Source organism: Phacochoerus africanus, chromosome 9, assembly GCF_016906955.1.
Source record: "Phacochoerus africanus isolate WHEZ1 chromosome 9, ROS_Pafr_v1, whole genome shotgun sequence".
Taxonomy (NCBI): domain Eukaryota; kingdom Metazoa; phylum Chordata; class Mammalia; order Artiodactyla; family Suidae; genus Phacochoerus; species Phacochoerus africanus.
In genome coordinates, this window is record NC_062552.1 from 25,025,430 (window position 1) to 25,038,146 (window position 12,717).

A 12,717-nucleotide genomic window follows, 5' to 3' on the forward strand; every position below is an offset into this window, starting at 1 on the left:
GGCTCAGCCTCCAGCAGAGGGGCCTCCTGAACCCCAGTCACCCACCACCCGAGAGAGGCTGACCCTCCCATGAGGCCCCACCCTGGGGCTTCCAGGCTCCACTCACTGGTCACCCCGATGACAGAGACGGGGCCCACGCGCTGGCCATCGTGGAAGCCATACAGGTTCATCTTGTACTTGTGGTCGGGCTCCAGGCCCTCAACTGTCACCTCGCTCTCCTCGCCCCCGACACGCACCACCTGGGGCCCGGCTCTGCCCTTGTACTGCACGGTGAAGGAGTCAAAGTGGCCCTGGGGGACCGTCCACGAGAGGCTCAGAGAGTCCGGGGAGGAGCCTGTCACCGTCAGCTCCCCCAGGACGGGCTCCTCGGGGGGCTCCGTGGGGCTAGGGGTCTCCTCCATCTCCGTGGGGCTGGGGGTCTCCTCCTCGGCAGCTGAGAAGAGAGACACAGACAGGGTGAGCCAGGGTCCCCGGGAGATGTCCTGGGGTCTCCTCCCAAGCTGTGACCCCCACTCAGGCCCCAAGGTCAGTTCAGAGGAGCCCGTCCTTGGGCCCGGGTGGTCCTGGTCAGCTGGCAGCTCACAGACACACCCAGAGCCTCCGGGCTCAGCTGTGGGGACCAGGGCAGCCACCAGCATGGCTCCCAGAGGCCATTCTCTACCCAGGAGGACCCGCCGGTCTCAGGGAGCCCAGGAACTGGGGGGGGGGGGGGCACAAAGGGCAGCATGGCTCAGCCTCCAGCAGAGGGGCCTCCTGAACCCCAGGCACCCACCACCCGAGAGAGGCTGACCCTCCCATGAGGCCCCACCCTGGGGCTTCCAGGCTCCACTCACTGGTCACCCCGATGACAGAGACGGGGCCCACGCGCTGGCCGTCATGGAAGCCGTACAGGTTCATCTTGTACTTGTGGTCGGGCTCCAGGCCCGAGATGGTGACCTGGTCCTCGTGCCCCGGGACCCGCACCGCCTTGGGCTGCCCGTCCCCGTTCTTGTACTGGACCAGGAAGTGGTCAAACTGGCCCTCGGGGACGGTCCAAGAGAGCTGCAGGGACTCGGGGGTGGCGTCCGTCACGGTCAGCTCCTCCAGGCGCGGCTTAGTGGGGGGCTCGGGGGCCCTGGTGAGAGGGGTTTTGGTGGTCATAGCTTCATAGTCTGGAGCTGGACAGAGACACAGGGGACAGATGAGGTCTCCTCGGTCCTCAGTGCAGCATACTATGGGCTGTATTACAAAAATACAGTAATAAGGAACAAGATGTGTCTGCCCACGATAGCTCTAACTCCTATTCTTTTTGTTTTTTTCTTTCTAGGGCTGCACCTGTGACATATGGAAGTTCCCAGGCTAAGGGTTGAATTGGAACTACACCTCGGGTGCTGTCGTGGGCAGGTATGCTGGGGCTGGGGCCATTTCTTGGTCCTTTCCTGGGGCTGGATCAGGAGACAAAGAGAACAGGTGGACATGCTGTGTGGGTTCCCTCCTAACAGGGGACAAATTCTGGGATTTCTCCCAGACACACCTGAGCCCCAAAACCTGGACGCCAACGCTCCAGGTTAAGATAACATTTCTCTGGTTGGAATGTTGTTTCCAGGGAACAGGGTACACACTTGTGACGATGGCATGATGGCAGGGTGGGACCCCGATGACGCTCAACCTGTGCAGCACGGAAGCCGCTGAGCGAATTCATTTAGCAGCACAGGGCCAGGGCTTGATGACAGCATCATTCCTAAGAGACCCGTCACATCAGGAGGTGCAGGTGCTCAGGTTCGGGAATTCCACTTCATGAGTATTTTCCTTTAATATCTCCTCTGGTTTAGAAGGGATTTCTGAGCATTTGAGACACTAATTTAGATTTCACAGTTGAGGGCAAAGAGATGAGACCACAGGAGATCATCTTTGCAGTTGGGTTGTTTTGGGACCTTGTATTAATTCCCTCGCCAGCTGACTGCAGGGATGACCCAGCAAGTCCCCAGATCCCTCCGTCTTTTCTGTTCTGCATAGGGTTTTACTCTGCTGTAATAGTTGAATTACAAAATCACCGTGTTGCAGAGTTCCCGTTGTGGCGTAGAGGAAACGAATCCCACCAGTAACCATGAGGTCATGGGTTCAATCCCTGGCCTAGTTCAGTGGGTTAAGGATCCGGTGCTGCCATGAGCTGTGGTGTAGGTCACAGACATGGCTCGGATCCTGCGTTGCTGTGGCTGTGGTATAGGCCGGCAGCTGTGGCTCCAATTCGACCACTAGCCTGGGAACCTCCATATGCCATGGGTGCGGGCCTAAAAAGAAAAAACAAAACAAAAGAAAACAAAAAAAAACAAAAACCAAATCGCTGTGTTTCATAGCTCTGTTGTGTTTGGGATTTTAAGCATCTGGGGGTAACGGCTACAAAAGAGCTTAACAAAAGCAACCAACAGCCGTGGTAGGGAGTAATTAATGGATAGAAAATGCCTTGTCAAGTTGCACAAATGACTAACACTAACTACTGAAGCAGTATTCCTGTGAGCAGGATTCAGTGTTGATATAGCACTCAGGGGTAATCAGTTCGGGAGTTGGGAACAAATACAATTTTAATCACTGAAATCAATGATAATTATGAGACTGCACCCCAAGGGTTTTCGGGAGCTAATTTTCTTCCTCAGAAGGGGAAGCCTGTAGTTACCGAACATCGAGCGTGAGCTGAGCCGCTTTCATGCCCATCCTGCAAGACAGGTGTGGTTATTCCTTCTGTGCGGATGGGGAACGGGAGGCACAGGAGAGGCTGAGTGGCTCTCCTGAGGTTACACAGCTCTAATGGGCTGAGGTGAGGGCCAGCCCCTGGTCTGCCTGAGTTTAGATTATTTCCCTGGTGCCCTGCCTCTTCGAGGATCCCAAAAGCCCATGTGCAAAGGGTGAGACAGTTGGGAGCACACTAAAGACTCAGAGTGAGGACAGGAGCAGAACTCCCAGGAGCTCAGGAAGTTCAGTCTCAAGAATAGCAGGACAGGAGTTCCCGTTGAGGCACAGTGGAAATGAATCCAACTAGGAAGCATGAAGTTGTGGCCTTGCTCAGTGGGTTAAGGATCTGGCATTGCCATGAGCTGTGGTGTAGGTCGCAGATGCGGCTCGGATCTGGCGTTGCTGTGGCTCTGGCGTAGGCTGGCAGCTGTAGCTCCCATTCGACCCCTAGCCTGGGAACCTCCATATGCCTTGAGTGCAGCCTTAAAAAGACAAAAAAGGCAAAAAAAAAAAAAAAAAAGACTAGCAGGACAAAAACCCCTTCAAACTGACCAAAAAAAAGGGAAATTGAGTTGGAGTTCCTGTTGTGGCTCAGCAGGTTAAGAATCTGACTAGTATCCATGAGGATGCGATCTGACCCCTGGCCTCACTCAGTGGGTTAAAGGATCCAGCGTTGCTGTGAGCTGTGGTATAGATCAGACATAGCTCAGATCCCAAGTTGCTGTGGCTGTGGCATAGGCTGGCAGCTGCAGCTTCGATTCCACCCCCCACCCAGGAACTTCATATGCTGTGGGTTTGGCCCTAAAAAGACCAAAAAAAAAAACCCAAAAAAACAAAGAAAAAGAAAACTTAGTCCAGCTCAGGGCAGGGCCAGAGTCCTACTGGACACTCACCAGTTAAACCAATGACAGAGACGGGGCCCACGCGCTGGCCATCGTGGAAGCCGTACAGGTTCATCTTGTACTTGTTGTCGGGCTCCAGGCCCGAGATGGTGACCTGGTCCTCGTGCCCCGGGACCCGCACCGCCTTGGGCTGCCCGTCCCCGTTCTTGTACTGGACCAGGAAGTGGTCAAACTGGCCCTCGGGGACGGTCCAAGAGAGCTGCAGGGACTCGGGGGTGGCGTCCGTCACGGTCAGCTCCCCCAAGTGCGGCTTCAAAGGGGGACTGGCAGGGGGCTCCTCTTCAGGGTCTGGGAAGAGATGCAAACAGAATTGTTCCTGTTGCTGGAAGGAACGGCTGAGGCCCTGTTCTCCTGGCTTCAGACCAGAAGGTGGGCCAGCTCCGTGGGCCTAACTTAAGACCCATTTTTGCTTATGACCATCAAAATCTCTTCGTGGCTTCCTTATGGTCCGTCAAACACACCAGGCAGTCTCTTACCTCAAGGCCTTTGCACTGACTATTCCCTCTGCCTGAATGTTCTTTCCCAGACATCTGCGTGGCTCTCGTTCACACCTCCTTTAAGTCTTCGTTCAAATGTCACCTTCTCATTAGGGCCTTCCCTGACCACACTATTTAAAATCCCATTCTTGGAGTTCCTGTCGTGGCTCAGCGGAAGTGAATCCGACTAGGAACCATGAGGTTGTGGGTTCGATCGCTGGCCTTGCTCAGTGGGTTAACGATCCGGTGTTGCCATGAGCTGTGGTGTAGGTCACAGACGCGGCTCGGATCTGGCATTGCTGTGGCTGTGGCGTAGGCTGGCAGCTATAGCTCCGATTAGACACCTTGCCTGGAAACCTCCACATGCTGCAGGTGCGGCCCTAAAAAAATCAAAAGACAAAAATAAAATAAAAAATAATAAGAATAAATAAAATCCCATTCTCCCAATTGCAGCCTATCTTCCTTATCTGGACCAGATTCTAGCAACAAATTGCAAAACAATTAATATGAAGCAATCAGGAAACTGTAGCACTGCTTGGATATCTGGTCATATTAAGGAATGACTTCCTTTTTTAATGACTTTTTTTTTGCCTTTTTTTTTAGGGCCACACCTGCAGCATATGGAAGTTTCCAGGCTAGGCGTTGAATCGGAGCTAGAGCTGCCAGCCTACATCACAGCCACAGCAACACCAGATACGAGCTGTGTGACCTACACCACAGCTCACAGCAACGCTGGATCCTTAACCCGTTGAGCAAGTCCTCATGGATACTGGTTGGATTCATTTCCACTGAGCCACAATGGGAACTCTTTAATCCTGTTCATTTTCAAAGGTACAATTATTGCATTGGGGTTATTTTTAAATAGTTTTTTTTAAAAGACTTAAATATGTAATGTTAAAGTACAGAGTGAATAGAATACGTTTTAAAATATCACAGCAGGATATCCATGCAACGAATATTATTTGGCTATAGAGGAATGAAGTCCTGCTACATGCTGCAACATGGCTCAACCTCCAAAACATGCTTGGTAAAGAAGCCAGACACAGAAGAACACGTATGGTTTGATTCCACTTATATGATGGGTCCAGAAAAGGCAAATCTACAGAGACAGAAGGTGGATAAGCAGTGACCAGAACTGGGCGTGGGAATGGGACACCAGGTTTCTTCTTGAGGGGATGGAAAACTCGTAAAATTAGGTAGTGATGATGGTTGTACAACTCAGCAAATATGCCACAGTTGGTCAGCTGCATGCTCAAAACAGGTGAATTTTATGGTCTGTAAATTATACTTCGACAAAGCTGTTAATAAAGAAAACATTAGTCGGGGAAGACAGGAAGTGAGTGGGGTCTGGCTGAGCCAGACTGGTCAGAGCTGGTATTTGGTTACAGTAGGTGGTGAACACCTGCGAGTTCCTTATACTAGTCTTCCTCTTTGGCTATAATTTTGCCATTTTGTATAATAACTAGTGGTGAGAATTAATATCGCATGGCATTTGTCCCAAACTCAAAAAAAAAGTTCTTGGGGAGTTCCCGTCATCGTGGCTCAGTGGAAATGAATCTGACTAGTATCCACAAGGATGCAGGTTTGATCCCTGACCTCGCTCAGTGGGTTAAGGATCCGGTGTTGCCATGAGCTGTGGTGCAGGCTGGCAGCTGCAGCTCCGATTCAACCCATAGCCTGGGAACTTCCATATGCTGCAGGTGTGGCCCTAAAAAGACCAAAAAAAGGGGGGGTTCTTTTCAGGGCTCCCAGGCGAAGCAGAGAACCACAAACAGGTCAGTGTACCACTGCCATGGAGGCTTCAACCCCCAGTGGCCTCTCTAATGGGCAAAGCACGCCCCTGGGACCACGCTTCCTGCCCCCAGATGACAACTGTCTTGAGGTGCTGAGTGGACAGGGACAGGTAGAGGTCTGGAGGTTTCAGGGTCCTGGGAGCTCAGTGGAGGACACTCTGAGGCTCTGCTCTGAGACCTTTTCTGAAACCTAACCGTGAGAACCCTCACTCACCAGTCACGCCCACAGTGGACAGGGGGCCCACGCGCTGCCCCCCGTGCAGGCCATACAGGTGCATCTTGTACTTGCGTCCAGCCTCCAGGCCCTCAACTGTCACCTCGCTCTCTTCGCCCCCGACACGCACCACCTGGGGCCCGGCCCTGCCCTTGTACTGCACGGTGAAGGAGTCAAAGTGGCCCTGGGGGACCGTCCACGAGAGGCTCAGAGAGTCCGGGGAGGATCCTGTCACCGTCAGCTCCCCCAGGACGGGCTCCTCGGGGGGCTCCGTGGGGCTGGGGGTCTCCTCCATCTCCGTGGGGCTGGGAGTCTCCTCCATCTCCGTGGGGCTGGGGGTCTCCTCCATCTCCGTGGAGCTGGGGGTCTCCTCCTCGGCAGCTGAGAAGAGAGACACAGACAGGGTGAGCCAGGGTCCCCGGGAGGTGTCCTGGGGTCTCCTCCCAAGCTGTGACCCCCACTCAGGCCCCAAGGTCAGTTCAGAGGAGCCCGTCCTTGGGCCCGGGTGGTCCTGGTCAGCTGGCAGCTCACAGACACACCCAGAGCCTCCGGGCTCAGCTGTGGGGACCAGGGCAGCCACCAGCATGGCTCCCAGAGGCTGTTCTCTACCTAGGAGGACCCGCCGGTCTCAGGGAGCCCAGGAATTAGGAGGGGGGGATAAAGGGCAGCATGGCTCAGCCTCCAGCAGAGGGGCCTCCTGAACCCCAGTCACCCACCACCCGAGAGAGGCTGACCCTCCCATGAGGCCCCACCCTGGGGCTTCCAGGCTCCACTCACTGGTCACCCCGATGACAGAGACGGGGCCCACGCGCTGGCCGTCGTGGAAGCCATACAGGTTCATCTTGTACTTGTGGTCAGGCTCCAGGCCCTCAACTGTCACCTCGCTCTCCTCGCCCCCGACACGCACCACCTGGGGCCCGGCCCTGCCCTTGTACTGCACGGTGAAGGAGTCAAAGTGGCCCTGGGGGACCGTCCACGAGAGGCTCAGAGAGTCCGGGGAGGATCCTGTCACCGTCAGCTCCCCCAGGACGGGCTCCTCGGGGGGCTCCGTGGGGCTGGGGGTCTCCTCCTCAGCAGCTGAGAAGAGAGACACAGACAGGGTGAGCCAGGGTCCCCGGGAGATGTCCTGGGGTCTCCTCCCACACTGTGACCCCCACTCAGGCCCCAAGGTCAGTTCAGAGGAGCCCGTCCTTGGGCCCGGGTGGTCCTGGTCAGCTGGCAGCTCACAGACACACCCAGAGCCTCCGGGCTCAGCTGTGGGGACCAGGGCAGCCACCAGCATGGCTCCCAGAGGCCATTCTCTACCCAGGAGGACCCGCCGGTCTCAGGGAGCCCAGGAACTGGGCGGGGGGGGCACAAAGGGCAGCATGGCTCAGCCTCCAGCAGAGGGGCCTCCTGAACCCCAGGCACCCACCACCCGAGAGAGGCTGACCCTTCCATGAGGCCCCACCCTGGGGCTTCCAGGCTCCACTCACTGGTCACCCCGATGACAGAGACGGGGCCCACGCGCTGGCCGTTGTGGAAGCCGTACAGGTTCATCTTGTACTTGTGGTCGGGCTCCAGGCCCGAGATGGTGACCTGGTCCTCGTGCCCCGGGACCCGCACCGCCTTGGGCTGCCCGTCCCCGTTCTTGTACTGGACCAGGAAGTGGTCAAACTGGCCCTCAGGGACGGTCCAGGAGAGCTGCAGGGACTCGGGGGTGGCGTCCGTCACGGTCAGCTCCTCCAGGCGTGGCTTGGTCAGGGGCTCCGGGGTGGTAGAGGGAGGTTCTGAAGGTTCATCCTCTTCCTCTCTTGGGGCTGAACAAGACATGGAGAGAGCAAGACCTGAGAGAGGGGTGCTGGGTCCTCGGGGACTCTGCCCTCCTGGGGCCTTCATGGCCACCTGGAAGGAAGCCAAGTGGGCAGAGCTCTTTGCTCACCTGTCAGAGCTTCCACCTGGGCAGGACCCACACGCTGGCCGTCATGGAAACCGTACAGGCTCACCAGGTATCTGTGGTCTGATTCCAGGCCAGAAAGGGTGACGTCGTTCTGGTCGCCCCCTAAACTGACTACTTGGAGCTGCCCATCCTCATCTGTGTACTGGACCTCGAAGGAGTTGAATTCTCCTTCCCTCAGGGTCCAGGAGAGATGCAGGGTGTGCGGCGTGGCCTCCTCCACGGTCACCTCGCCCAGGCGGGGCTCAGACGCTGGCAGGCTGGGGGCCTCGGCCTCCATTTCTTCCCTGGGGGCTGGTTCTGAGAGACAGGTGGAGATGGGTGACTGGTCTGTCACTGCACCAAGACTCTTCAAGAGGAGGGAGGGAGGGAGGGAGGGAAAGAGACGAAGGCAAGAGGCCAGCAATCCAGAGGACCAACGACTGATACCCAGGGATGAATTTCAAAAGCACTGTGCTAAGTGCCAGAAGCCAAACACAAAAGTCTAGTATTGTCTGATTCTGTTAGACAAAATGCTTAAAAAGGTAAAACTGTAATGGAGAGAAAGCAATGAGTGACTGTCAGAAGCTGGGTTGGGGAAACTGACTGCAAAAGAGAGGAGAGAAACTTCTGGAATGTTTTATATCTTTGTTACAGTAATGGTCTCATGACATACATTTCCCCAGACTCACTGAATTATGCACATAAATCAGTAAATGTTATTGTATATAAATTCTGCCTCTAGGAATTCCCATTGAGGCTCAGCGGAAATGAATTGGACTAGCATCCGTGAGGACACAGGTTTGATCCCTGGCCTCACACAGTGGGTTAAGGATCTGGTGTTGCTGTGAGCTGTGGTGAGGGTTGAAGACATGGCTTGTACCCTGAGTTGCTGGGGCTGTGGTGTGAGCTGGTAGCTACAGCTCCGATTTGACCCCTAGCCTGGGAACCTCCATATGACACGGGTGCGGCCCTAAAAAGCAAAAAGCAAAATAAATACATACATACATAAATAAAATAAATTCTGCCTCTATAAAGCCTTTCCCTCCAAGAAGGGGAACGGGAAGCTCAGAAGTTGTGGGGCTCCATCAGACCAGGAGGGGCCGGGAAGGAGGGGCAGCACGCACGGCCAGCTGCACTCACCGGTCACGGCGATGGCGGAGAGGGGACCCACACGCTTGCCCTCATACAGCCCGTAGAGCAGCAGCTTGTACCTGCGGGCAGGGTCCAGGTCCGAGACAGTCACCTCCCTGAGGCTGCCCTCCACAGGCACCACCTGGGGCTGCCCGTCCCTGTCCTTGTACTGAACCACAAAGGAGTCAAAGTGGCCTTCAGGGACCGTCCACGAGAGAACCACAGAGTCGGACGTTACGCTGGTCACCTCCAGCTCCTCCCCCAGACGGGGTTTTGAGAGACGCTTTGTTCCAGCCTCATCCACAGCCCGCCGAGTCTCTGAGATGGGGACACAGAGAAGAAATGGTGAATTGTTTCTGGAAGGCTGGGCGACCCTGAAAGGAAGGCCCAAGAGGTTAAAGTCAGGGCTGTGCCAGGGCGACGTCCCACAGGGCTGGTTCTCTGGGCTCGTGTAAGGAGAGGGGGCTGGATCCCAGCCAGATCGGCCGGAGCCAAACAACAACCTCGAGGGCAGCCACCACAAAGGACCACACGCGACCTGTCTGGGGGGTGGGGGGTCCCAGCAGAGATGCCCCTGGAGGGGTGGGCTTCACCTGTGGTGCCCTCGCCCGTGAGGGGGCCATGGCGCCTCTTGCCCAGGAGCCCGTAGAGGAGGAATCTGTACTTGCGGCCGGCATCCAGTGGGGCCACGGTGACTGAGCGCTCATGGCCCTCCACGGGCACCACCTGGGGCCCGTCCCTGTCCTTGAACTGGACCACAAAGGAGTCGAAGTGGCCCTCGGGGACCGTCCAGGAGAGGCGCAGCGAGTCTGGTGTGGGGTCTGTCACCCACAGCTCCCCAAGGCGGGGCGGGGCTCCTGCGCTGGCATCACTTCGGGGCACTGACAGAGAAGAAAGGGTCTTGTGTTTGGTTTTTTTTCCAAAATGACTGCTTGACTGCCTCCCCCTGGAGTTGGAAAAACCCAGAACTGCCCAAGTGATCTGTGCTTCCCCCAAATATTTCCATCACCCTCCTGTGCCCGCCACCATCCCCAACAGCCGCGCCTCTGTCCTCTTAACCGGTGCAGGGAGGGGTCTTCTGTCCCAACACATCCCTGCCAGAGGAGACCCCCTACTTTCTGCCCATCTTGTTCCTCCTGCCGTCCAGACTCTAACCACCGACCAGAGACGATTTCTTCGGCAGGTGTAGCTTATCATAGACTCAGTCTGGTTTTCTTGTTTGTTTGTTTTGGGTTTTGGGTTTTTTTTTTTTTTTTTTGGCTTTTTAGGGCCACACCTGTGGCATATGTAAATTCCCAGGCTAGGAGTCAAATCAGAGCTGCAGCTGCCAGCCTTTACCACAGCCACAGCAACGTCAGATCCAAGTCTTGTCTGCGACTTACACCACAGCTCACAGCAACGTCAGATCCCAAACCCATTGAGTAAGGCCAGGGATCAAACCTGCATCCTCATGGATACTAGTCGCGTCCCTTGACTGCTGAGCCACAAAGGGAACTCCTCTTTTGTTGCATTTGAAAAGCCTGCCTCGTCCCAAGCAGATGGGAACCAGGGAAATGGGGCCAGTTCCTGGATCAGTTCCCCCTACTGACGTTTCCCCAATTCTCATAATTCCTACTTCTGTTGAACGGGAGAAGCTCCTTTGGAGCCCTTCCTGGAAGTTGAACTATGAGAAACAGGGGGGCTGGGAGGCAGGGGAGGGAGCCTGGAGCCATTCCCACCTCCCTCGGCCTTGCGGGTTCTCGGCCCTGTGAGGCCATCGCGTCCTGAAAGTTCTTTCCTCTGACACTTGCCCAGTTTCCTACTGGCCCAGGCACACTGGATCCCCTATCTGCCTCCCCAGAGGGACCCCTTTCCTCCTCGCCCTCTTTGTGGAGCCTCAGAAACTGGGGACCAGAGGAGCCCAAGACCGGCTGCCCAGCCAGGCCCAGCCAGGCCAACCCAGCCATGCCCTTTCCTGGCTTTTGGTCCAGACCCTCCCCTGCCCCTGGGGGCTCCCTGTTGCCAGAAAACTCTCACAACAACAATGCCGTCAGCGTCCTTGCTGTCCAGGAAGGCAAAAGGCCAGCTCCTTCTCAGGCCTCGGATAGCTTCTTGGGGAGAAACCAGATCCTTCCCGTCTGAGCTCCCCATCTTCTCCTCGCACCGCCCCCCCCAACATAGGCAGCCTCTGCTCCTCCACCAGGTCCTGTGAGGGTCACCTCCATCGTAATGTCCTACGTCCCCACCAGCTGTCTGCCCCTGGGGACCTGTGATGTCCCCAGGACCCTTGGATTTCCCTAGGGTCCCATCAGAGCACAAACGGTGCATTCCTTGGTCAAAGAAAGCAAACAGACCAAGTCTAGGAGTTCCCATTGTGGCTCAATGGTAACGAACCCAGCTAGTATCCATGAGGACATGAGTTTGATCCCTGGCCTCACTCAGTGGATTAAGGATCTGGTGTTGCTGTGAGCTGTGGTAAAGGCTGGCAGCTGCAGCTCAGATTTGGTCCCTAGCCTGGGAACTTCCATATGCCACGGGTGTGGCCCTAAAAAGCAAAAAACGAAAAAAGAAACAGAAGAGGTTGCTGAAAGGGAGACCTGGCAGAAGGGTGGGGAGACAGGGCGGTGTGAGGACGGGCAGCAAGGCTGGGACCTCAGGCTAGCCTCCCCGGGCCCCTCTCACCTGTCTTTGCCTCCACAGACACTGGGCTGCGCCGTTTCCCATCCTGGATCCCAAAGAGCAGGAACTTGTACTTCCTGTTCGGCTCCAGGTCGGGGACGGTGACCTCATGCTGGTCTGCAGCCACAGGCACCACCTGAGGCTGCCCGTCCCTGTCCTTGTACTGGACCACGAAGGAGTCGAATTCGCCCTCGGGGACCGTCCAGGAGAGGCCCACGGAGTCCGGAGTCACGTCTGTCACTGTCAGCTCCCCCAGGCGTGGCTCCGGGGGCGGCTCTGTGGCTGGGGCTGGAGGGACAGGGGCTAGGATCCAGGAAGACAAAGAACAGAGTTGAGATTCCAGTGGGAGAATTAACCCCTCATGGGCCTCAAGGGGCCTTAAACTGAGATGAGAAACAGTCGCATCTCTATCATCAATGACCTCTAAGTGAAATGTAGCATCTCCTTTGAGGAAGAACATAGGAAAAACCAGCCACAGTGGTACTAACATGGTTTGTGACTCCATCACCAGCAGGAATCACAGAGGCTGTGGCATCACCTGAGGACTAGTGCAGAAACTTCAAAATACTGTTTACTCTCAGCACTGCTTCTAAATGTGGGTAGGGTTATCACACATGCCACGAAATTTTGCTATTTAATGAACTAACAATCAAGTTCCTATATTACTAAATCATCTTTTTTTTTCTTTTGCTTTTTAGGGATCCATCTGTGGCGTATGGAAGTTCCCAGGTTAGGGGTCAAATCCGAGCTGCAGCTGCCAGCCTATCCCACAGCCACAGCAATGCCAGATCTGAGCCCCTTCTATGACCTACACCACAGCTTGCAGCAATGTTGGATCCTTAACCCACTGAATGAGGCCAGGGATGGAACCCACATCCTCAGGGATACTAGTTACGTTCTTAACCTGCTGAGCCAC

The 12,717-nt window shown here is 55.7% G+C and overlaps 1 protein-coding gene across 14 annotated transcripts in view; it reads right to left on the reverse strand.

The window, feature by feature from the left end:
- Positions 1–12,717, reverse strand: part of TNXB (tenascin XB) — a 60,977-nt gene that overhangs the window by 17,155 nt on the left and 31,105 nt on the right. For 7 of the 14 annotated variants that reach the window (XM_047795440.1, XM_047795446.1, XM_047795447.1 and 4 more), the window contains 10 exons: positions 11,805–12,104; positions 9,737–10,024; positions 9,153–9,461; positions 8,016–8,330; positions 7,570–7,893; positions 6,872–7,171; positions 6,095–6,475; positions 3,603–3,899; positions 834–1,157; positions 107–433 (listed from right to left, as the gene is read on the reverse strand). In XM_047795440.1, coding sequence (XP_047651396.1) covers positions 107–433; positions 834–1,157; positions 3,603–3,899; positions 6,095–6,475; positions 6,872–7,171; positions 7,570–7,893; positions 8,016–8,330; positions 9,153–9,461; positions 9,737–10,024; positions 11,805–12,104 — 3,165 coding nt within the window. The remainder of the gene's footprint in view (positions 1–106; positions 434–833; positions 1,158–3,602; positions 3,900–6,094; positions 6,476–6,871; positions 7,172–7,569; positions 7,894–8,015; positions 8,331–9,152; positions 9,462–9,736; positions 10,025–11,804; positions 12,105–12,717) is intronic. The other 7 variants (XM_047795452.1, XM_047795450.1, XM_047795444.1 and 4 more) reach the window with 6 other exon arrangements.